The sequence below is a fragment of the Coccinella septempunctata genome, chromosome 3 (assembly GCF_907165205.1).
Source record: "Coccinella septempunctata chromosome 3, icCocSept1.1, whole genome shotgun sequence".
Lineage (NCBI taxonomy): Eukaryota > Metazoa > Arthropoda > Insecta > Coleoptera > Coccinellidae > Coccinella > Coccinella septempunctata.
The window spans coordinates 38,659,012-38,685,183 of record NC_058191.1 but is presented as its reverse complement, the minus strand read 5'-3'; the positions used below and the strand labels follow the sequence as shown (position 1 = coordinate 38,685,183).

The window sequence follows — 26,172 nt, the reverse complement described above, 5'->3', positions numbered from 1 at the left end:
GCCCTCGTTACTTGAGTCTCAATTGTTGTACAACTCGCGCGTTGCAATACTTTTGCATTTGAAACTTTGTGGAACCATCTGATGTGCATTATCTGTCTTAGATGACGTTGTTCAAGCTGTTTAATATGTCGCCTGTAGGGCGTCCAGCTTTCGCGTCCGTAAAGAAGCGTTAGGAGGACCACTGCTTTGTAAACAGCTGTCTTGGTCGTCAGATTGAGGTCGTGATTTTGAAACACTCTGACCTTTAGCTTCCAGAATGCCCATGAGGACGAATTGATACGGTTGTGTATTTCTGTGTCTAGGTTAGCCTAGTATTTATGAAGCTTCCAAATTATTTGAACTGCTCGACCTGTTCTAGAGTTTCATCCTCCAGGCTGATATCTGTTTGAAGGCTTTCTGGCGGACTTACCAGGATTTTGGTTTTGTCGATATTGAGTCTAAGGCCTAAAGCTTCATATATATGTTTAAGGTATCCAACATTATCTGTAGATCCTCTGAGCTGCTAGCGATAAGTGCCCAGTCGTCTGCATATTGAAGTTATACTTATTCCAACACCTCTTACAGGCATTCTCATGTCTGATGAGGTAAAATAAGACCGAATCCACTCAAATACTCTTCTTCGATAGTACGGTCTTTTCGACGACACCCTGAACGATGACCTTTGACAACTTCGATGCTGATTTTCAAATTATTTGCGGCGTTTTACGGATCTCAACCTATCAAATCGTCGCGTCATTTAAAATTCTGAACCACCAGCACCTAATTCGCATCGTCATTTACGTTCCAACAACGTAAATTTCCTTCCTGCAAATGATTAAGACTGGCGAATCGCTGGAACGTAACTTTTTCACTCAATTAGACCCACGTGTCTATTAATTATTACCTCTCGATCTGACGATTCTTATGATGACGGAGTTTTTAAGGTAGCATTCCTAGTCTTTGAGTATGATGTAACGGTAAAACCTACCTGCCAACTCTACCGCATCCTTCATTCGTTCAACGGTTACTTGAACGAGAACACTACAGACCTTCTGGCTCGAAGAAGGATTAATTACGACCGACAGGTGTCTTAGATGGCCTAAATATCTTCATGTTGGGCTCAATCTGCTACACGAAAACTTCCTAGTGATTGGTTGAGGTACTAAAATAGCACGAACAAAGTGTTGATTATATTGATCAAGTGGGAGTCTTTCCACTGTTGCCACATACAAACAAAAATAAATAATTAAAAAAATATAAGTCAACAAGCAGGATAACAATGAGTTTCAACGAAGAATATGATATTATACAGAGTCACAATTTGAAAAGGTAATACATTTAATATCTCTGACAAACATATAATCGTTTTTCATTCCATCCTTAATTTCAATTTGAATATCTCGGCATGTTGAGCGTATTCTTACTTTCAATTCTTCCACTTCCCCGGCTCTGTTTCATACACAACCGACTTTGAATATCTCCAAAGGAAAAAATCTAAAGGTGTCAAGTTTGTGCAGCGTGCTGGCCATTGAATTAACCCTCTTCCACCAATCCTCTTGGAAATGATCAGTGCAAGCATGAATTGACAACTGGTTTCCAATATATTATACTCTGATTTATCTGGTCGTTGGTACTGAAGGGTTCAAATAAGAGCGAAACCAGTCTATCGCAACTCTTTTTCTATGACGTCCCGTGTTCTGTGGTTTACTCTTAACCTTGCTGGTCCAATTGCTTCATACTATTGTTTGATTTGCTTATTTGATGTTGCCTATCAAAGGAAAGTAAATGCCCTGAACGCATTTGAAACGTTGTATCTGTGAAATTTGAAACATTGGCTGAATACAACTCTATTTAAAAGATCCACAGAACCACAGATGTGTAGTGTCACAGATTTAGCTAATTACTGTTGCTCCAGGGGTGGCACAGCTCATTATGAAATCTTAAAATGGCTATATCTTTTTATCAGGACCGAATCTGTAAAAATGGAATAGGAAACAAGTGTTTCTTGTGACCTCAAGAATCTACTGTTGAAACATTCGTACGAGTCAAAGACTCACCCTGTATAATGCCGAATTCTAGACTCCTTTCTTCAATCCAATTCGCGATTATCAAGGTTGCGACCTGCGGTAAAGAAAAAAATCGTCCAAACCTCCAATGCGAACACGTAGCAATTAGCAATACTGCGTTATTGACATTGAAGTCGGCCTCAACAGTCGACTCGTAATCGCGACATAAGCCAAATTAGTTACGACGAATAAAATTATTATTATGGTAACTGTGCACCCGTAAACTTGGCAACGTGGGGCGTTAAAATAGATTCGCCAGCCATAACGTTGCGTACAAATCTCAAACTTGCGCGGGTGTAGGCGAAGATTCAGATGCGTCACGAGCCCTTGAACTCCATTGATGACAGAACGATTCCATTAAATTAACCGAGAGAGGAAAAAGATGCGGCGTTGTCGGATTTCACGTTGAATAATAACTCGCCGCTGAAAAAATGCCAGATTTCCTGCCAGATTCGATCCATTGATACCTGCAGTGGGGATGTGCAATACCCTCGCTGTTCTGCTGTGCCAAATACACTGCGCAAAAAAATTTACGCACATTCTGAAAATCTCAATTTTAATGAAAGTCAACTCTATTGACTATTGAGGTTGTCCCAAACCTGCTCAATCGGATTGAGATCTGGACTTCTTGCTGGCCATTTCATTCGAGAGACTTCAACCTCTTCAAAGTACTCCTGAACGATGCGCGCACGATGGGGTCTGGCATTATCGTCCATAAAAATGAAATTTTCACCAATGTATGGGGCAAATGGCACTACATGCTCTTCAAGAATGTTCCTTATATACTTATCAGTATTCATAGCTCAATTATCAATGACCACTAGGTCTGTGCGAGCAGTCAAAGATATTCCACCCCATACCATAATCGATCCTCCCCCGAAACCAGTAGTATTCAGGAAATTGCACTGAGCATATCTTTCATGTGGATGTATACAATGGAACGTCGATCACAATGGTAGAGGCAGAATCTAGACTCATCTGTGAAGAGAACTCTTTCCCAATCGGCCTCTTCCCAATGGATATGCAAAATCCAAACGCGCCCTTCGATGGGCTGGGGTAAGAGCTGGGCCTCTTGCCGCGACACGAGGCCTTGAATCATATTCTCTGAGGCGATTTCTTATTGTCTGAGTGCTAATTCGCACCTCATGAGTTTGCTCAAGCTGAATTTGAAAGAGGCGAGCGGTAGCAAACCGTTGTCTCAACGAAGAAACTCTCAAGTAACGTTCTTGAATGGCAGTTGTTACCCGTGGTCTACCCTGTCCTGGTCTTCGGACATTCATACCTGTCTCCCTGAATCGCTGCAACATTCTGGACACACTTGTATGGGAAACTCCAAACCTTTCTGCAATTCTCGTGTATGTCCACCCTTCTTCCCGCAAAACTACCGCTTGGGCACATTCCTCTTGGGTCAAATTGCGTGTTTCGCGTTGCATAGCGATCGAGTGCAGAAAATCAAACGAAAGAAAAACTATTGATCACTAGAATTGATCGAGAACAACTGATTTCAGAATGGAGCCAATACATTCAAAATCTGATAATATCATCTTTTTTCATTCCTGCTGGGAAAAAACATCTGTATTGAAGAAAACCGTTGAAAGTGGATAACATATGCATGGCATAATTCTGATGAAAATAATTATCATTGAGAACACCCTCAGTTGTAAAATAAATTTGAGATTTCCATAATGTGCGTTAATTTTTTTGCGCAGTGTAGTATAGGTTGCAGAATGCCGACCCACCACATCACATTTGGCATAATTGATTACCTTATTCGAGTATTTGCTTGTGCCTTTTGTTCGATGTTTCAAAATCGGGATAGACCGAGAAGTAGACGCCCAAGAGCTACCACCCCTACACAAGATCGGTTTCTGGATGTGTCTACCCGTGTAGAGAACCATTGAGCGGCTTTTGAACGCCTCTGGTGTTTCGGTTTCGACTGAATCAGTTCGTAGAGGAAACATTAATGTACAAATCGCTTGATTTTGTCTGTTTCTGGAGAGAAATCGATCAAGGCTACTTCAACAGTCTGATCGAAAGAATGCACAGGCCTTGTCAGACTGTGGTCGATATCCCAGGAGTCTGTACTCTTCACTACTTAATTTTTTCAATTTTCCAATCCTCTACCTTCATCTTATTCCGTGTTTCTGGATAAACCGATGGCGTTCCACACCTAAAAGGCCACCGCGTGCACCCAGACAGATCGATCGGGAACCCGCACAGGGCATCTGGAATCCCGTTAGGGTTATCGATTTTACGTTATCGGTGTATTGCGCCATGCCCAGACCGAGCCCTCTCTGCAGAGGCCCCCCAATTGACTGTCTCTTTCGATGGTCAGAAAAGCGAACGTTGTTAGTCATCGACCTCGGCGGTTTCGGCGAACGCAATTTCCGGTTCCAGCAGAGATCTGCGGAGCGTTAATGATCGGAAAAAGGGGCGGGATTAATGGGGGAGTACGAAATGTCAAACTGGAATGCAGCCCCAATTCGGAAAATATTTTCCACAACAATCGGCTCAAAGAACAAGGATAGAGAGCCATTATATGGAAAAAATCTGATACAAAGCAGAAAAATCCTGCGAGGCAGTCAATTTTCAGTTGAAATGTCGTATATTCAGAGTTTTTAAGTAAAAAGTGAGCATCAAGGGCTGGTTGTACATGATTCCAGCGAGCTCGTTTACACCAAAAGATCCTTATTAAAGAGGAAATCAATAAATGCAACTTGAAAGGAAGCGCGTGGTGGAAAAAAGTTAGATCTGCCTCCTGTGAGGTTTGAACTCACGACCCCTGGTTTACGAGACCAGTGCTCTACCACTGAGCTAAAGAGGCTTGTTGATAGGGAGTGTTGCCTTACCTCTATATCAATTTAGTGTTATTATAAACGAATATTCTAGCTCTATTAACTTCGATGTGCTATTAATATACACTATTTTAACCATGATAGTGACTTTTTAACCAACATTTCTGATTGTTGCAATAGACTTTGAATTACTGAATTCTTTACTTCAGTGCTTTGCAAGATCCAGTGTTCGTTTTATTTTGAAAATTCACCATCAAATTGGTGACTTTTTTGAAACATTTGCGAAAAAAAGTGATTATAATCCTCAAAATCGTAAGGAAACCACATAGAACACACTTTATTCGTTAATTCTATAAAGGAAAATGATGCTCATATTGTTCTTCAGCAGCAATGCCAATTCAGTTCAATGGTAAAGCATGTTTCGTTTTTTCAGTGAAAAGACCTGGTTCTTTGATGAAAAGCTACGAGGATATATTGAAAAATTCTCATCCAACTATAGAACCAAACAAAATTCCAATGTCCAAATATTTTATTACCAAACATATATATTCTCCTCTTATAATTGGATACATTTTTATTACAGCGATACTGCAACGTCTCTAGACCTTTCCAAAAAAAATGTTTCTTCTTACTCTGCAAATCAGACCTCCGTAGCTTTTATTACCTCCTCGTTGGAAGAAAATTTACGACTTTTTAAACTTTTTTTCAGTTGAGGAAAGAGATGACAGTCGGGTGGAGCCAAATCTGGTGAATAAGGGGGGTATTCTAGTAATTCAAACCCTAAATCAGGAGTTTTTTTGCATGGAACAATGAGTTTTGTATGCAGGGCCGTTGTCCTGCGAAAACAAAACACCTTTGGATAGCTTTCCGCGTCTTTTCTCTTTAATTTTTTTCGTAGAGTCATGAGTAGTGTCGAATAGTAATCTCCGGTTATTGTTCTACCCATATCCAAAGAATCAATCATTATTACTCCATGGCAATTCCAAAAAACTGAAGCAAGAACTTTTCCAGCAGAATTTTGGACACGAAACTTCCTAGGTCTTGGAGAACCACAGTGTCGCCATTCCATCGATTGTTGCTCTGTTTCTGGATCGTATAAGATCGAGCAAAGATCGAACTCAATGCTTCTACCCTTGCACGCTTTTGATCAATATAACATTTGGGGATCCATTTTGCAGCAATTTTTCCCATGTCCAAATTGACGTGAACTACATGATGAACGCGTTCGTATGAAATATTCAGTGCTTCATATATCCGTTTTAGCCCAATTCGACGGTCTGATAAAATCATGTCATGAACTGCATCGATATTTTCGGGACTGACACAGAAACTAGCCTTCCCGGTCGGTCATCACCTTCAATGGAAAATTTACCTCTTTTGACACTTGCAGTCCAATTTTTCATGGTCGCATACGAAGGACATTGATCACCAAGGGTATTAAGCAAATCTTCGTAAATCTGCTTACCTCTTAACCCTTTTAAATACAGGTACTTGATGATGGCTCGTTACTCCAATTTTCGATTTCCACAATTTCGGTGGACGTCTTCTTTCTTTTAATTTATTGCGTAACTCCGGTTTACTTTTTTGACTTTAAACTTCACACTGACACTTCTAATGAGTTATTGTTGGTTGCTATGGTAATGCAATATTTTTTATGCATGGAACTGATCTAGGCTAACTAGATATCAATACATCCTCGTATAGTTGCAGGGAATGAGAATAAGTGTGATATCACTCTTTGGCTAACACTCTTTGGCCACTTGCACTTGTTTACAGCCAGCCTGAAACATGCCCAGGACTCTGTTGACATCGCCATCGGATAAAACTTGTCCTGACTAAAGAAAACTACGATTTTTGAATGTAAGAACAATAAGACTTTGTTGAAAACGTTATACAGACAGAAGAGAAAATCATTGGAGCGTGCATTTCGACCACACACGGGAAAAAAATTATCAAACTTTCTTCACGATGAACCAGAACCAGAACCACGTTCCTATAATCGACAAATATTCGATACATATCCTGTGCCGTCTGGACGAGGTGAAAGGAAATCTAAATATACCAGCACTCGTTAACGAGCCTATCTGTAGAAGGTAATTGAAAGTGTTAAAAATAGTATCCCCTTCGCCAACCACAGTAATAATATTATCGGCAAACAATACAGAAGGACAGACAACGTAAGACACGTGCAAGATACCCAGACTTCCCCCCGTAAATGGCGAAGAAGTACACCTTGTTCGTTCGTCGTCTTCAACGTCTTTCCTCATTGTGCAACCGTGGGCAGCACCTTTACAATTCCACCCTACGTAGATGTTTCCTCCGGCAGGCAGATGTCGTAAGAAAAGAAAGAAGTGTGCGTATCCTCGGTTACGCACATGGCAGCTGCCTCTGACTTGTTAACCGAGGAGTTTTTGTCGTGTTTGGGGCCAGAAGCGACTTTGTTTTGTTTTCGAACCTCACTGACGGCCGTGTTGAGCCCCGTAATAGAACGGGCGAAATAACACGTGATCACCTCTGGATATCTGTGCGGCAAGGGGCTATTATACCGTCAGAGATTTGCCTATGAATGGACTCCTTGAAACCATCCGAGGAACCATCATGACACGTGGCAAAAATCGATGAAGAGGGATAAAAGAATTCCCTCGGCGATGATACGAGCCAAACAATAATAGACAATATATTCCTTTCTACGAACCATCTGAAGCCGAATAAATATATCGGTATATAAAAGACTTTTGATCCTGATTTGAATACACCATTTTTTTCAACCGAAACGAAAGCAAATTTGACGCTTAGATTCATCGTTTCTAATCCATGGATTCAGTTCGAGTTTTAGATCAAAAGGTTTTATGCGAATTACCACACGAGCCAAAGAGTGGGTTCATATACCTTTAAGCAAGCCTCCCAAAAACTGAGACCTAAGGAAGGAGTCAATCTTGGCAGACAGCGATGACTGCGTTAACCGGCCCATAAAGCTGCAACATTCGTGGATTATAATCCTTGAGTGTTTATACATAATTTTGTCAAGAAGTTTTAAGTATTAAGTCAATCTAGAAGCAATGAAGATCATGTTCATATTGTGATTGTTTTTTTTTACGGTTTGGGTGAACAAAAACTCTTCCAGCATGTGCCTATAACGATCTACATTGATTGTCATGGCTTATCACCAACGCCTCCAGCATGAGAACCACATCAAACGATCAGTTTTTATGAATGTAATGATACCTCATTAATCACACGTGGATTTTCAGTAGACCAGTAGCGCATATTTTGCTCATTAAGAAAGCTACTAAGCTGAAGATGATTTTTTTATGAAATTCGGGATCTGCTTCAACCTTTTTCAAACACCAATTTGAGAAAGTCCGAGGCTTTGAATGGATATTGTGATAATGATAATAGCTGATCTCGCTTATACAGATTCCCTCGATTTGAAGATTTTTTACATAAATTCGAACAACAGGAGAAAGAGGAGTATTTTGATCGAAAGAATTTTACAGGAGCAATATTGTGGACAAAGCACTGAGTAAGACTTTTGGAAGCCCTGACCACCAAATGAATTATTGGGCCATATGCATAAAGAAGTAGTAAATGCTTTCACTTCAGTTTATTGAAAGGAAATTATACATCTTATAAGCAATTGACAAAGATAGTATTATAGTAAAAGCAAATACTCTTCTTTATGCATACGACTCATTGTTTGAACTTATACAGTAATAAATTGACCATAAAAGTACTTACCTGTAATTTTCCAACTTAATAACCACTGAAAACATTCACTTTTCATGAAAAAACTTCCCAGGTTGCTGAATGAAATTCAAGTGCCGAATGATGACTTACCTATCTGAAACAAATAAGATGAAACAACTTCAAATTCATATTAATCGGTACAATTCTTAAATGTTTCAGTAAAAATCCAAGGTTTCCAATACCTAATGATGGATATGACTAAGAAGAGCCCAGGAAAAGGGGATACAGAAATATCCAGTCGTGAATGTGATTTGTGGCAATGATACATACCATGTCCATCACCTGCTTCGGAGTTCATTCCTCTCCTCTCTCTTACTTTATGTCCTCTGGTTGAACCGTCCTCTGACTGAGCCTCTCTCTTCTTGTTCTTATGATTTACACTAATTTTGAATTTGGTCGGTTGATAATTACTATTGAGGTTTGATGGTCCATCTGCTCGATCAAATGGAGAATGATGTGCACGGTATGTTTCAATCTCTCTCTTAATCCCTTCGACATGCTTCCTGCTATCATGGCGTGTTGCGAGTTTGTTGAGGAGGAGCTCATCTTTTAAGGACCTTACATACTTTTTTTTGTATCTATCAGGTAATGAAGGAATATCTTTTTTTTTCGATTTGATCTCTTTTTTCAGATCTTCAACATATCTATCGGTTGTCAAGTTTGGTTCAGTCTTTGATTTGTACTTATTTCGACACGGAATTTCTTTGATATTCACTTTTATAACTCTGTTATCTGGTACACTCCTGAAATTTATGTCTACCCTACCACTATGTACTGAGGAATTGTAATGATTGGTATCAGTAGCTTTTTTTGTTCTGGGGGTTAACCCATACTTTTCCAATTCACTTTGCAGAAATTTCTCACTCTCTTCAGCTGTTTTTACCCAAAAGTTATTGTTCTTATAAGTTTTATCGTCGCACCTGGATTGGTCGTTTTTGAATTGAAACTTAGTTGGACATGAGCAGTTCAACATATATTTTGAATTACATGTGTCATTGCCTCTAGAATTTTTCGCTGATTTCGGATTTTTTCTGGCATTGTACATTCTCTAAACAATTCCTGCAATTGGTATAAAGCTCTTTTCAAAATAAAAAACACCCTTCTGTCGCCTCATAAACTACATTTGTTTGTATTGAAGGAATTGGCTGAACTAGAACAAGATTGATCAACATAATAGGAAAACTAATTTCACAAGTAATTACTTAATGCTGCATTTAATATGCATATTGTGTTTTTATATCATCATTAACATTAAGACTTTCAAGAAAATGAGAAGATGAAGGGACTTTAAAAATCAAATTCACTGAAATTTGGACATATTCTTTAAATGACACCACTAATGACATCTATCCATCACTACTTCAAAGTTGAAGTTGCAATCACAGAACACTGCATTATTGTGTAATTTATGAAAATAATAAATAATATATCCTTATTCTTTTAGTTATGCAGTACGCTATTTCCACCAGTCTTTCAGATTCAATAAAAAATAATACCGTCGATGAGCAGCACGAATGCAAAAAATGTTGCATTCTCTCAGATCTTTGAAGATCTTTTTGGAGTTCAATGTTTCAAACTTTTACTCTTCTGTGGTCATAGGATCATAACCTCACTATCAGAAACTCATAACCTGACTTTTTGTTTAATGTGATTCGAAAATTTATCGATTTGAACATCAAGATTTTGTAATTATAAATACTTTTCAGTCATGAGTGTCCCTTTACCAGCTGGTGGAGGGTTGGAAAATGTTGACCCCGAACAAATAAAAACGGTACTTTCAAAATTATGGACAACTACAATGGATAATATTAATTTCACAATTTCTCCTTATTTCAGTTCAAAGACTTCCTGATATCGTACAACAAACTATCCGAACTTTGTTTCAACGATTGTATATCGGATTTCACCAGCAGAACTATTAAAAACAAGGAAGTGAGTGACAGTTCCTGACGAATACAGAGATAATTGAAAATAATTTGTTTCAGGACCGATGTGCTCTCAACTGTTTAGAAAAATTTCTGAAAGTTAATCAAAGAATTTCCCAAAGATTCCAGGAATTCCAAATGCTAGCCAATGAAAATGCCATGGCAGCAGCACAAAAACTTGGACAAATAAGCGGATCGTAGTATGAATAAATAGTTTCTTCGCTAGAGGAGTAGAATGAACTAATGATAGTTGCTCACATGATGGGTTGATTTGTTGAGATTTCAAAGTGTGATATTAGCTATCAATTTGTTCATTTGGAGGTTACATTCTACTCAGCATTTCAACTTTCGAGAGTATTTCATGATGTACTTCTGTTATTGTGTTCATATACTAATAACTTTAATTGTTAGTTAAATTTAGTTCCAGTATGGTGTAAAAAGAACAATACAATGCAATGTGTCATAGGAAATAAAGATTCTCATTGTTGTATGTTGCATATCCAGTTTCTCTTTATAATGATAGGATATCAGGTAAAATTCGAAAAGGGTCTTCTGAGCCTATAGCTGATGGATTCGTTGACGAAAATTGTCGAATGAAACAGAAAATTTCAGAGAGAATTGAACCTACATTTTCCAATTCCATGTAGCATTCTCTATAGCTATGTGAGGTAGTTTTGGAGCTACATATACACTATTTATTATATTTAAAAAGAAGACAGACGAAGGCTTGTATGGAACTATTTATTTCTCAGAAAGTCAATGCACAACCTCAGATCTATTTCATGAAATCCAACAAGAGAAAATAACCAAAGTCAATAGCAGAAGCTAGAAATTATTTTAGAACAGATTTCTCATTAACCTGTAATTTTTTGTGAACAGTTGGGACTTTGGAAATGGAAGAAAATAAATTTTAAGCTCCACTATCACATCAGAGATACGCAATTTATTTTCTAACTTTTTTCATAAGCTTGCTTCCCCCCTGTGAGTCATGAAAGTGATAATGGGGAATTTTTCAACATCTATAAAGCAATAAATTATAATATAAGTATGGAGTAAGTAGTCATACGTTCCAGAAATGAGGTATTTGCTAAATATGGCATACACTGAGGTAACTATTAGGCAATTTGAAACAAAAACAAGATCAAATCAGTCGTTTCCAGTAAATTATTAATGTGATGCGCATAAAATTCATAGGAATCGACATTTGTACATCTTTCAAAATGATCATGGATTCACCTCTTTCACTTCATTGCTGCACGTGCTGTTCTAGCCAATTGAGGGTGTTCCAAATTATTTCCTTTTCTGACGCTCTCATTTTCACAGCCAATACCGTATTCGATGACGATTTGTTTTCCTCCAGGAGTTTTTTATCCTCTTCTAGCGTAGTCTGATAAGTTGCTAACATCAATTTCAGTCTGGTTTGTAAGAAACACCAAGATTTCTTCTCTAGAGACACGTCCAGTGCGCATTCGATAAACTCCAGATCTCCAGACCTGTTGCTTTCAACCCAATGATCTAGCTGATCTGAAAAAAAGCACTTATCTAATACTATCTAATAAGTTGTTTAACGAGTAAATCACAAAATAATCTCGAATTTTCCTGAAATTAATTCGATATGAAATTGTTAACCTACGTATTAACTTTCATCAACTTTACTTTGATAATTAATGAGACTTGCATAAATAAATCATAATTACCTTGACTCATATTGAATATCCTCAAAAACGCCAGAAGTTTCCCATCAATAGGATTCTCTCCAATCCTTAATTTGAATTCCTGTGTATTCTCCAGACCTAATTTTCGCAAAAGTAAAATCCTTTTTTCTTTCAGCGGATCACATTTGCTGATACCAAGCTTTATAGGGTAGGAATCATATACGTTTCCTGAGGGAATAAACCTGAAAAAAAAACATGAGGGTCTACAGGATTTATTGAAGGAGCATCTAAGTATACTAATAAATTAACTAATTTATTGGTGCATATTGTATTTTTTGAGTATAATTCACTAAAAAAATCCAATGTGGAAATTCCGCTTGCGCTAAAGAAATAAGGACCAAATTGTGGTCAACTTACCCATTATGGATAAAGAACTCAGCATTCGTTCTTGGACCATAAAAAATAAATAATTGTTCGCCTTTTTTGAAGTCTGTGAGGGCCAAACATTCGCTTCTGCTCAATTCAGGATTGAAATCTGTGGATATCTGATAAAAAAAGGATTAAATAATTTTTTTGATGTGGCAGAGGAAAAAAAATTGTGGATCAAATGAGAACTGGTAAATGAGTAGATTCACCTGTAGGTATTGATTGGCTTACGATAACTTTCGAATAAACATTCATAAAAACTGTTGATGCAATCATAATTTATATGACTGTTCACAGGAAATCACGGGAATATCATAAATTTAATTATCAAAAAAAATATCACAACATTTGCAAAGCGACGACTACGGAACATTACTTCATCTACACACAGACGTTATTGTCAGTTCGAGATTTAATTGAAACTTTCTCCCGATCTGTTTATAAGGCAAATAATGCAAATATTCGATTACATCGAATACTTTTCCCAGTAATGATGGTTGAATATTAAAATTAAACACTGTCGTTAAAACGATAACTCACCATTCCATTTGTATGGTTGCATAAATCCCAAAGAGGTATAAGTGCGGCTACTTTAGTCTCATTATCGTCGGAAGGTATGAAATTTTGACGTGTCATAACGGTGGACACAGCCCAGCTGAAAAAAAAGTCTTCTATCATTGATTTGTATTTAAAAATGGACATAATAATGAACACCAGTTTTCTGAAAATCTGTGTACCTTAGGGTGTGTTCATGAAGAGTTGCTAGAACTAATACCTAAGTAGATAGGCATTGGTGAGTTTATGCAAAGTAACTAAGAACTATGACCAATCTCATGGGCAGATTGCAAACACATAACTCTTCTTAGTAACTCTGCATAAACTCACTCTCAGGTATGAGTACTTCTAGTAATGCTGCATAACCCTTAGTTCTCTCATAAAATAATGAACCCAAATGAACAATAATTTAAGGCACGTAAACCTGAGGATTCAATTCCAGAATAGACGCACGCGAAATTTGAAATAAGAAGTACATTTGATGGAGAAAGAAACGGAATATTTACCATATGGGCGACAGATGCAACACGAATTAAAATGCTGGTATTCGAAATTGAATTTTACTTTCACATAATGATTATTAGATATTCAACGGACATTTACGGTCTTTACTCGTCTGAAAAACCACGCGAATTTTACACGAAGACTTGCGTCCACGACAAGAACATACTGATCACAATTTATTCGTTTTCATTGGTTCATCTTCAATTTTTTCCAATCACCCGGATCGAAATTCGAAGACATGAACAATTTTTGGCAACCAATTTAAATAAGATCAAAGACTCACTGACCTGGGTGACACATATTTTGACTATGGTGACATGCTTTTGTGTTTTCACTTGAATAAAGGCACTTAGTTCTGTTTTGCAGTGAATGATTTTTTCTGTCGCCTTGCCGTCTGTATTCTGTAACTAACCACATTATTGAATATGCACAACAATTATTCAATAAATACCCAACTGACTGGATATGTTCCAAAACATACTACGTAACTTCATACCAATTCATCCAAAGTGTTTATTACTAGAATTTGCTTTCACGTTACACCTGAGTACATTTCATTATTGTTTGGGGTTTATTCAGTGTGAAGAAAGTGAAGTATCAATTATTATTATAGATAGGAATTCGTTATGGGGCAATGCAGTTGTTACGTGTTTATCAAAGAGTTCCAGTATTTGATATACGTTAAGTAGACTCTGGCAGTCATGCATGTACAGGGTGTCCGCCAGAAAGACCCTATACCTATAAATTTCGTCGATACTCTTATCGATGGAATGACTTTTGTCCCAAGAAGGAAAGTTATGTGTCAAAAATCTGCGTAGTAATGAACAACATTCGTTGAATGGGTATTGGTGACCTTAGGTGTTGTATGGACGCTAAATCGTAGACAATAAATTATAATGTGGTCATGATTTCTTACGGATCGGTAGAGCCTGACAATCGTGTCGTTTTCAAGAAACTATCGCTTATAGAAATCGATAATTGTACGTTTTCTACTGTTTGTTATACCAACCTATTTGAAAAATCCTAATAACTATTACGTGACAGATTATCAATCGATATTGAATGAAAATTCAGAGTTATTGCTACCAGAAGAAATTTAATGATTCATGATTATATTTTCTTCAACCAGAGTTCTCGAATGGCAGGTGATTTCCTGGTGATTTCGTGGGACTGGACAAGATTATTGTAAGTTTCAAAAAAATGTTAAAAGCGTAAAATTTTTTCCAAAATCTAACTATAAACTTTAAGAAGGTGTACATCGCTAATCTTGTAAGCTGCATCGAGTTAACAAAAGAATCCCTAGGTGCGGCGGAGAAAATAACAATTATGTAGTGAAAGCAAGATTGAAGATTTCCAAAACCAATATTTCTCTATTCGGCAATATAAACGGACGTCAGTATACAACCAGTTTTCTTCGCTTATTAATTACCCATCAGATCTACCGAAATGGGAAATAAAACGCACAGATAACAGAATAAAACGTTCACTGCTGTCAAAATGACATATTTTATGTTAGCAAAATGAGCGATAATATCAAGATAGTTTTTCTTCACGAAAAATTTAAGTTTTCGGAACAAGAACCTCTTGCAATTTTCCTGAAGTGTCAACTCACACATGGAAAATTTTATTCGCACTCTATATTACACTGCGCAAAAAAATTAACGCACATTCTGAAAATCTCAATTTTAATGAAACTTAACTCTACATTGACTTTATAACTTATTTTTTATGTTCTCTCGGGAAGGTTTTGAACGGGACAAGACACATTAAATGGAAGAAAAATTCAGGATTTCACCGAATCTTATGTGAAAGAAGAGAAATGAACAATTTTCAAAATACTGAAATGCTGATAAGTGATTTAATACTTGGTATTTCCACCCCTTGCGTTAATTACAGCTCAGCAACGACGGTTCATACTCAAAATGAGTGATCTTAAAATGTTCTGATCGAATTCTTCCCAGATTTCTCCGAGTTGGATTCCTAAGTCATTAAGAGTCCTTAAATCATATTCCTTGAGGCGATTTCTTATTGTCTGAGTGCTAATTTGCACCTCATCAGTTTGCTCAAGCTGAATTTGAAGGAGGCGAGCGGTTGCAAACCGTTGTCTCAACGAAGAAACTCTCAAGTAACGTTCTTGAATGGCAGTTGTTACCCGTGGTCTACCCTGTCCTGGTCTTCGGACATTCATACCTGTCTCTCAGAATCGCTGCAACATTCTGGACACACTTGTATGGGAAACTCCAAACCTTCCTGCAATTCTTGTGTATGACCACCCTTCTTCTCGCAAAACTACCGCTTGGGCACATTCCTCTTGGGTCACATTGCGTGTTTCGCGTTGCATAGCGATCGAGTGTAGAAAATCAAACGAAAGAAAAACTATTGATCACTAGAATTGATCGAGAACAACTGATTTTAGAATGGAGCCAATACATTCAAAATCTGATAATATCATCTTTTTTTATTCCTGCTGGGAAAAAAAACATCTGTATTGAAGAAAACCGTTGAAAGTGGATAACATATACATGCATAATTCTGATAAAAATAATTATCATTGAGAACACCTTCAGTTGTAGAATAAATTTGAGATTTCCATAATGTGCGTTAATTTTTTTGCGCAGTGTACGATAGTGGAACCCAATAATTATGATCCGCATGAATTCTCTACAATCGGTGTACCACACTTAACAACCTAACCATCCATAAAAGGATTACCCGCTGAATTGAAGTAGATCCTTCGTTGCCAGACAGCAAATCCTCGTTTAACGCCAAACCCATACGCGTAGAGAAAGTAGCAGAAGCATCGACCAACTATTGAATCCACATCCATAAGATCTCCGATGACCGATGGCATACTCCAACCGTCTGGATTTGTAGGCCATACTCGACCTTGATAGCTGAATAGTTTCTAGTATTGGAGATCGAAGGAAACGAAAAAATCGCTATTAGTGTGTGATATACGATGTGGAAGGAAATAGTCGGATAGTTCTCTCTTCTATTTGTAGAAAAAGCGAAGGAAACTGATGAATTCTAAGTATCGCCATTATCCGATGTGTTACAGATCTTATTGAGGAAATGAGGTGAATGTTTCAGATCCACAATCCATTCTTCAACTTCCAGTTTTTCGTGCGTTACTGAAAAGAAACCTCGAGAAGTCTTTTTTGAATAATCTGTAGCCAAAAAATCTATTCATCCAAAAGAAAACTTCAGCCCCCGACAAGCCACTAGCTTAAACCCTACCAAAACCAGCTCAGTCTCCAACTCAGTGCAACCGCTGGATATTAGAAAATTTTCAACTGACCCCATCTTTTTGGGAATTTTTCGAAGGTCAACTTCCGACATGCGTATCTAACAGAAAATCATAGTGGATCTGAATGTTATAGATATTCCAGAAGAGCAACTCTCTCGAAATTTCATCTACTTCGGTGTAACCGTTTTTCAATTTTCAACTGACCCCAACTTTTTGAGAATTTCTCGAAGGTTAACTTTCGAGTCGCCTATCTTCCAGGAAAATCATCGTAGATATAAATGTGATACACATACTGAAAGAGCAATTCTTCTAGTAATAAATCTGAGAAGTTGATCCATTTCGGCACAACCGTTCGGTCTTGACGAATTCTCAAGTGAAATTCGCAGTTATTGAAAAATGCCCTTTCCTAGATGAAAATCTCAACGAAGGGAGATAGGCTCTTGAAAGTGCTCGCAATAGATTCAGCGTGGTCAAAAACCTACATTTTCATACCAAAATTCCAAATATCTGGCCCAGTTTGAGAGAAAATAATTTTTTTTGTTTTCCCACTTTTCATTTTCGAGTTGACTTCGAAGAGCACTCTGGAGCGCAATTCTCTATTGAAGCATCAACTGTTCGGTTTTCCAGAATATTCGGAACAAATTCTACGCACTCCATATCCTAGGATAGTAATGGAACATCCTGATATTCAGACAGAGTAGCAAATAGGTCATTTTAGGGGGGTCTAACCCCTTGCTCATTTTTGACCCAAAAAATCGAGATTTTCGAAATCGAGTTTTTGTACTAGGTTGGAAGCCTAGGCAAAGCTGATTACATAACCGGAAATCCCAATTGGATCAGACGAATATATCAGGAGATATCGCAGATTGAAAATTGCAATTTTTGAAAAAATGCCATTTCGGAGATGAAAATCTAAACGAAGGGAGATAGGCTCTTGAAAGTGCTCGCAATAGATTCAGCGTGTTCGAAAACCTATATTTTCATACCAAAATTTCAAATATCTGGCCCTGTTTAGGAGAAAATAATATTTTTTGTTTTTCCACTTTTCATTTTCGACTTGACTTCGAAGAGCTCTCTGGAGCGCAATTCTATATTGAAGCATCAACTGTTTGGTTTTCCAGAATCATCGGAACAAATTCTATGCACTCCATATCCTACGATAGTAATGGAACATCCTGATTTTCAGACAGAGTAGCAAATAGGTCATTTTAGGGGGGTCTAACCCCTTGCTCATTTTTGACCCAAAAAATTGAGATTTTCGAAATCGAGTTTTTGTACTAGGGTGAAAGCCTAGGCAAAGCTGATTACATAACCGGAAACCCCAATTGGATCAGACGAATATAACAGGAGATATCGCAGATTGAAAATTGCAATTTTTGAAAAAATGCCATTTCGGAGATGAAAATCTAAACGAAGGGAGATAGGCTCTTGAAAGTGCTCGCAATAGATTCAGCGTGTTCGAAAACCTATATTTTCATACCAAAATTTCAAATATCTGGCCCTGTTTAGGAGAAAATAATATTTTTTGTTTTTCCACTTTTCATTTTCGACTTGACTTCGAAGAGCTCTCTGGAGCGCAATTCTATATTGAAGCATCAACTGTTTGGTTTTCCAGAATCTTCGGAACAAATTCTATACACTCCATATCCTAGGATAGTAATGGAACATCCTGATTTTCAGACAGAGTAGCAAATAGGTCATTTTAGGGGGGTCTAACCCCTTGCTCATTTTTGACCCAAAAAATTGAGATTTTCGAAATCGAGTTTTTGTACTAGGGTGGAAGCCTAGGCAAAGCTGATTACATAACCGGAAATCCCAATTGGATCAGACGAATATAACAGGAGATATCGCAGATTGAAAATTGCAATTTTTGAAAAAATGCCATTTCGGAGATGAAAATCTAAACGAAGGGAGATAGGCTCTTGAAAGTGCTCGCAATAGATTCAGCGTGTTCGAAAACCTATATTTTCATACCAAAATTTCAAATATCTGGCCCTGTTTAGGAGAAAATAATTTTTTTTGTTTTTCCACTTTTCATTTTCGAGTTGACTTCGAAGAGCTCTCTGGAGCGCAATTCTCTATTGAGAATTGTTTGGTTTTCCAGAATCTTCGGAACAAATTCTATGCACTCCATATCCTAGGATAGTAATGGAACATCCTGATTTTCAGACAGAGTAGCAAATAGGTCATTTTAGGGGGGGTCTAACCCCTTGCTCATTTTTGACCCAAAAAATTGAGATTTTCGAAATCGAGTTTTTGTACTAGGGTGGAAGCCTAGGCGAAGCTGATTACATAACCGGAAATCCCAATTGGATCAGACGAATATAACAGGAGATATCGCAGATTGAAAATTGCAATTTTTGAAAAAATGCCATTTCGGAGATGAAAATCTAAACGAAGGGAGATAGGCTCTTGAAAGTGCTCGCAATAGATTCAGCGTGTTCGAAAACCTATATTTCCATACCAAAATTTCAAATATCTGGCCCTGTTTAGGAGAAAATAATTTTTTTTGTTTTTCCACTTTTCATTTTCGAGTTGACTTCGAAGAGCTCTCTGGAGCGCAATTCTATATTGAAGCATCAACTGTTTGGTTTTCCAGAATCTTCGGAACAAATTCTATACACTCCATATCCTAGGATAGTAATGGAACATCCTGATTTTCAGACAGAGTAGCAAATAGGTCATTTTAGGGGGGTCTAACCCCTTGCTCATTTTTGACCCAAAAAATTGAGATTTTCGAAATCGAGTTTTTGTACTAGGGTGGAAGCCTAGGCAAAGCTGATTACATAACCGGAAATCCCAATTGGATCAGACGAATATAACAGGAGATATCGCAGATTGAAAATTGCAATTTTTGAAAAAATGCCATTTCGGAGATGAAAATCTAAACGAAGGGAGATAGGCTCTTGAAAGTGCTCGCAATAGATTCAGCGTGTTCGAAAACCTATATTTTCATACCAAAATTTCAAATATCTGGCCCTGTTTAGGAGAAAATAATTTTTTTTGTTTTTCCACTTTTCATTTTCGAGTTGACTTCGAAGAGCTCTCTGGAGCGCAATTCTCTATTGAAGCATCAACTGTTTGGTTTTCCAGAATCATCGGAACAAATTCTATGCACTCCATATCCTACGATAGTAATGGAACATCCTGATTTTCAGACAGAGTAGCAAATAGGTCATTTTAGGGGGGTCTAACCCCTTGCTCATTTTTGACCCAAAAAATTGAGATTTTCGAAATCGAGTTTTTGTACTAGGGTGAAAGCCTAGGCAAAGCTGATTACATAACCGGAAACCCCAATTGGATCAGACGAATATAACAGGAGATATCGCAGATTGAAAATTGCAATTTTTGAAAAAATGCCATTTCGGAGATGAAAATCTAAACGAAGGGAGATAGGCTCTTGAAAGTGCTCGCAATAGATTCAGCGTGTTCGAAAACCTATATTTTCATACCAAAATTTCAAATATCTGGCCCTGTTTAGGAGAAAATAATATTTTTTGTTTTTCCACTTTTCATTTTCGACTTGACTTCGAAGAGCTCTCTGGAGCGCAATTCTATATTGAAGCATCAACTGTTTGGTTTTCCAGAATCTTCGGAACAAATTCTATACACTCCATATCCTAGGATAGTAATGGAACATCCTGATTTTCAGACAGAGTAGCAAATAGGTCATTTTAGGGGGGTCTAACCCCTTGCTCATTTTTGACCCAAAAAATTGAGATTTTCGAAATCGAGTTTTTGTACTAGGGTGGAAGCCTAGGCAAAGCTGATTACATAACCGGAAATCCCAATTGGATCAGACGAATATAACAGGAGATATCGCAGATTGAAAATTGCAATTTTTGAAAAAATGCCATTTCGGAGATGAAAATCTAAACGAAGGGAGATAGGCTCTTGAAAGTGCTCGCAATAGATTCAGCGTGTTCGAAAACCTATATTTTCATACCAAAATTTCAAATATCTGGCCCTGTTTAGGAGAAAATAATTTTTTTTGTTTTTCCACTTTTCATTTTCGAGTTGACTTCGAAGAGCTCTCTGGAGCGCAATTCTCTATTGAAGCATCAACTGTTTGGTTTTCCAGAATCATCGGAACAAATTCTATGCACTCCATATCCTACGATAGTAATGGAACATCCTGATTTTCAGACAGAGTAGCAAATAGGTCATTTTAGGGGGGTCTAACCCCTTGCTCATTTTTGACCCAAAAAATTGGGATTTTCGAAATCGAGTTTTTGTACTAGGGTGAAAGCCTAGGCAAAGCTGATTACATAACCGGAAATCCCAATTGGATCAGACGAATATAACAGGAGATATCGCAGATTGAAAATTGCAATTTTTGAAAAAATGCCATTTCGGAGATGAAAATCTAAACGAAGGGAGATAGGCTCTTGAAAGTGCTCGCAATAGATTCAGCGTGTTCGAAAACCTATATTTCCATAACGAAATTTCAAATATCTGGCCCTGTTTAGGAGAAAATAATTTTTTTTGTTTTCCACTTTTCATTTTCGAGTTGACTTCGAAGAGCTCTCTGGAGCGCAATTCTCTATTGAAGCATCAACTGTTTGGTTTTCCAGAATCTTCGGAACAAATTCTATACACTCCATATCCTAGGATAGTGATGGAACATCCTGATTTTCAGACAGAGTAGCAAATAGGTCATTTTAGGGGGGTCTAACCCCTTGCTCATTTTTGACCCAAAAAATTGAGATTTTCGAAATCGAGTTTTTGTACTAGGGTGGAAGCCTAGGCAAAGCTGATTACATAACCGGAAATCCCAATTGGATCAGACGAATATAACAGGAGATATCGCAGATTGAAAATTGCAATTTTTGAAAAAATGCCATTTCGGAGATGAAAATCTAAACGAAGGGAGATAGGCTCTTGAAAGTGCTCGCAATAGATTCAGCGTGTTCGAAAACCTATATTTTCATACCAAAATTTCAAATATCTGGCCCTGTTTAGGAGAAATTTTTTTTTTTGTTTTTCCACTTTTCATTTTCGAGTTGACTTCGAAGAGCTCTCTGGAGCGCAATTCTCTATTGAAGCATCAACTGTTTGGTTTTCCAGAATCTTCGGAACAAATTCTATGCACTCCATATCCTAGGATGGTAATGGAACATCCTGATTTTCAGACAGAGTAGCAAATAGATCATTTTAGGGGGGTCTAACCCCTTGCTCATTTTTGACCCAAAAAATCGAGATTTTCGAAATCGAGTTCTTGTACTAGGGGGGAAGCCTAGGCAAAGCTGATTACATAACCGGAAACCCCAATTGGATCAGACGAATATAACAGGAGATATCGCAGATTGAAAATTGCAATTTTTGAAAAAATGCCATTTCGGAGATGAAAATCTAAACGAAGGGAGATAGGCTCTTGAAAGTGCTCGCAATAGATTCAGCGTGTTCGAAAACCTATATTTCCATAACGAAATTTCAAATATCTGGCCCTGTTTAGGAGAAAATAATTTTTTTTGTTTTTCCACTTTTCATTTTCGAGTTGACTTCGAAGAGCTCTCTGGAGCGCAATTCTCTATTGAAGCATCAACTGTTTGGTTTTCCAGAATCTTCGGAACAAATTCTATGCACTCCATATCCTAGGATAGTAATGGAACATCCTGATTTTCCGACAGAGTAGCAAATAAGTCATTTTAGGGGGGTCTAACCCCTTGCTCATTTTTGACCCAAAAAATCGAGATTTTCGAAATCGAGTTTTTGTACTAGGGAGGAAGCCTAGGCAACGCTGATTATATAACCGGAAATCCTAATTGGATCAGACGAATATAACAGGAGATATCGCAGATTGAAAATTGCAATTTCTGAAAAAATGCCATTTCCAAGATGAAAATCTAAACGAAGGGAGATAGGCTCCCGAAAATACTCGCAATAGATTCAGCGTGTTCGAAAACCTATATTTTCATACCAAAATTACAAATATCTGGCCCTGTTTAGGAGAAAATAATATTTTTTGTGTTTCCACTTTTCATTTTCGAGTTGACTTCGAAGAGCTCTCTGGAGCTCAATTCTCTATTGAAGCATCAACTGTTTGTTTTTCCAGAATCTTCGGAACAAGTTCTATGCACTCCATATCCTAGGATAGTAATGGAACATCCTGATTTTCCGACAGAGTAGCAAATAGGTCATTTTAGGGGGGTCTAACCCCTTGCTCATTTTTGACCCAAAAAATCGAGATTTTCGAAATCGAGTTTTTGTACTAGGGAGGAAGCCTAGGCAACGCTGATTATATAACCGGAAATCCCAATTGGATCAGACGAATATAACAGGAGATATCGCAGATTGAAAATTGCAATTTTTGAAAAAATGCCATTTCCAAGATGAAAATCTAAACGAAGGGAGATAGGCTCCCGAAAATACTCGCAATAGATTCAGCGTGTTCGAAAACCTATATTTTCATACCAAAATTTCAAATATCTGGCCCTGTTTAGGAGAAAATAATATTTTTTGTTTTTCCACTTTTCATTTTCGAGTTGACTTCGAAGAGCTCTCTGGAGCGCAATTCTCTATTGAAGCATCAACTGTTTGGTTTTCCAGAATCTACGGAACAAGTTCTATGCACTCCATATCCTAGGATAGTAATGGAACATCCTGATTTTCTGACAGAGTAGCAAATAGGTCATTTTAGGGGGGTCTAACCCCTTGCTCATTTTTGACCCAAAAAATCGAGATTTTCGAAATCGAGTTTTTGTACTAGGATGGAAGCCTAGGCAACGCTGATTATATAACCGGAAATCCCAATTGGATCAGACGAATATAACAGGAGATATCGCAGATTGAAAATTGCAATTTTTGAAAAAATGCCATTTCCAAGATGAAAATCTAAATGAAGGGAGATAGGCTCCCGAAAATACTCGCAATAGATTCAGCGTGTTCGAAAACCTATATTTTCATACCAAAAATTCAAATATCTGGCCCTGTTTAGGAGAAAATAATATTTTTTGTTTTTCCACTTTTCATTTTCGAGTTGACTGCGAAGAGCTCTCTGGAGCTCAATTCTCTATTGAAGCATCAACTGTTTGGTTTTCCAGAATCTTCGGAACAAGTTCTATGCACTCCATATCCTAGGATAGTAATGGAACATCCTGATTTTCCGACAGAGTAGCAAATAGGTCATTTTAGGGGGGTCTAACCCCTTGCTCATTTTTGACCCAAAAAATCGAGATTTTCGAAATCGAGTTTTTGTACTAGGGAGGAAGCCTAGGCAACGCTGATTATATAACCGGAAATCCCAATTGGATCAGACGAATATAACAGGAGATATCGCAGATTGAAAATTGCAATTTTTGAAAAAATGCCATTTCGGAGATGAAAATCTAAACGTGGTACATATCCTGAAAGAGCAACTTTTCTAGTAATAAATCTGAGAATTTCATTCATTTCGTCACAACCGTTCGGTCTTGAGGAAGTTTCAACTGACCCCATCTTCTTGGGAATTTTTCAAAGGTCTGGTTCAAGAAGCCCGCTTTCATAATCCTGAGACATTCTGAGACAAATTCTTCGCCCATAACGTAACCTAGGTACAGGGGTACCGGAAATGGTTGGAATTCCGAAAGAAATATAATTACCCCCAACGAACAAAGCAGGGCTTCTGGATACGTGATAAAACCCACGTAGAGTCGACCAGCATGTGCATATCTAATCGAAGAGATGAATCCAGACATTGATTAACTGCGTTTTTCCTAATGAATGTTAGACCGTTTAAATGACATCGCGTCAAATTTGTATCTGTATAAGGCCCTGAGTGTGATTTACGGGAATACCCCTATGCACTGGAGGCGTTTAACAAATGACTCAGATTGATGGCACTTGCATCCCGTATTATAAGCTTCCTATCCCAGAGGAAAGATTCTGTAATCTGTAATTGATAACAACTGAGGACTTATTTGAAATAAGTTATATAACTAACCGCTAAAATCGGTCTAATCAACCACAAACATCGTTACGAACTGTCGCCATTAGTTTGATGATCGCACAGTCTTGCCCCTCTTGAAAATGATTCTCACAGGCATATTCACAAAAGTCGACAATGTTCATTCACTTTTAGATTCAGCGTACTGAACATTAGTATATTTGAACATTTTATATGGACGATTTTTGGTGGAATGATCCAGTTCCTGTCAAAAAAGACTCAGCTCTGAGAACCCTATGACATATACAAGATCCAACTGATTTTCCTATCGAGCTTATTATTAGGAAAAGCTAATATCCAGTTAAATGTGTTCGTCCAAATATACTCCTTAGTATCAATAAAATTATCATAATAGTTGGGCAATTCAATTCGAGCATTCCTTAGAAGATTGATAATTTATTATCATTGTAATAATTTTCCCAATTCATTCCGTTCATCATTATCGGCAATAGTTGAATTGACCAATTAGTACCAGATAAGGGCAATACCGCCTTATGAACTATACAGGCCTTATATGTTCAATTAACTACGTTCGTCATTTAGAAATCTTCAATCAACAATAATTTTATAAGGAAACTGGTAGTTTTGTTGATGGAGATTGCTGTTTTTGCTCGTTAAAAGATTCGGCGGCATCTTGCAAATGAGTAACTCCTAAAAATCCTAAAATGGCCATTTCGCTAACACGATGTCCGACAGGTATCACTCGATCCAGCAGGGACATATACAGGATGAGTATTTGACTCACTACACACTATAAAAAATTTTAATTTGATTTCCTGGGGAAATCTTGGGATTTTCGAAATTAAAAACTGCGCAAATCGTATCATCTGTTCCAAGTTCTTCATTTTTCTTAATCCTCATATGTTGACTGAAATCCAAAACGCCTTTCTTCTTTTCATCTCAAATTATCGAGTGATACATGCAAAATTGTCACTTTCGATAGCTTCATCAGTATTTCGAGCAGGATCTAATGTTAACACCGCTGTCAATATGTAAAAACAATGTCGAAAGCGCTGCCGGTTTGGGATTTCACCTCCGAAGAATAAACATAATCTTTTTACTGATGGACAGATTTTTCAATGAAGCGACATGTGTTGAACACACCGAACCGGGCGTGATTTGAATTCGTTCACTTTCTTTTTCACTCTATCCGTTTCGATTTGTTAACACCGATAAATCAAGAAATTTACTGTTCTTGAGCGGTTTCGGAGTCCATTGAAAGTTATCAAAACGTACGACTGTTGAATATGAGTCTGTGAGCTATATATGCTAAATGGTATAATTAAGAGAATATATTGAAAAATTCTTAGCCTACCATAGGACCAAACAAAATTTCAATGTCAAAATAT

The 26,172-nt window shown here is 37.5% G+C and overlaps 3 protein-coding genes and 1 non-coding gene across 6 annotated transcripts in view; 1 reads left to right on the top strand and 3 right to left on the bottom strand.

Annotated features, from left to right (window-relative positions):
- Positions 1–4,797: 4,797 nt before the first annotated feature.
- Trnat-cgu lies at positions 4,798–4,869 on the bottom strand. The gene has a single exon. It is a non-coding gene; the product is annotated as a tRNA-Thr (tRNA).
- A 3,783-nt stretch (positions 4,870–8,652) lies between these two features.
- Positions 8,653–9,932, bottom strand: LOC123309678. The gene is made up of 3 exons (XM_044892895.1): positions 9,790–9,932; positions 8,858–9,737; positions 8,653–8,681 (listed from the first exon to the last, which is right to left on the bottom strand). The coding sequence occupies exons 2-3, from the start codon at positions 9,630–9,632 to the stop codon at positions 8,674–8,676; spliced, it is 783 nt and encodes a 260-aa protein (XP_044748830.1). The 5' UTR covers positions 9,633–9,737; positions 9,790–9,932; the 3' UTR covers positions 8,653–8,673.
- A 254-nt stretch (positions 9,933–10,186) lies between these two features.
- On the top strand, positions 10,187–11,009 carry LOC123309546 (mitochondrial import inner membrane translocase subunit Tim9). The gene is made up of 3 exons (XM_044892709.1): positions 10,187–10,358; positions 10,424–10,519; positions 10,573–11,009. Exons 1-3 carry the CDS (start codon positions 10,296–10,298, stop codon positions 10,711–10,713), a joined length of 300 nt encoding a protein of 99 aa, XP_044748644.1. The 5' UTR covers positions 10,187–10,295; the 3' UTR covers positions 10,714–11,009.
- Positions 11,010–11,695: 686 nt separating this feature from the next.
- Positions 11,696–26,172, bottom strand: part of LOC123309374 (actin-histidine N-methyltransferase) — a 32,824-nt gene continuing 18,347 nt past the window's right edge. The window contains exons 1-6 of one of the 3 annotated variants that reach the window (XM_044892459.1): positions 13,443–13,462; positions 13,369–13,401; positions 13,134–13,248; positions 12,585–12,712; positions 12,210–12,409; positions 11,696–12,036 (exon numbers count right to left, since the gene is read on the bottom strand). In XM_044892459.1, the coding sequence (XP_044748394.1) occupies positions 11,759–12,036; positions 12,210–12,409; positions 12,585–12,712; positions 13,134–13,248; positions 13,369–13,401; positions 13,443–13,447 (759 nt within the window). In that variant the 5' untranslated portion in view covers positions 13,448–13,462 and the 3' untranslated portion in view covers positions 11,696–11,758. The other 2 variants (XM_044892461.1, XM_044892458.1) reach the window with 2 other exon arrangements.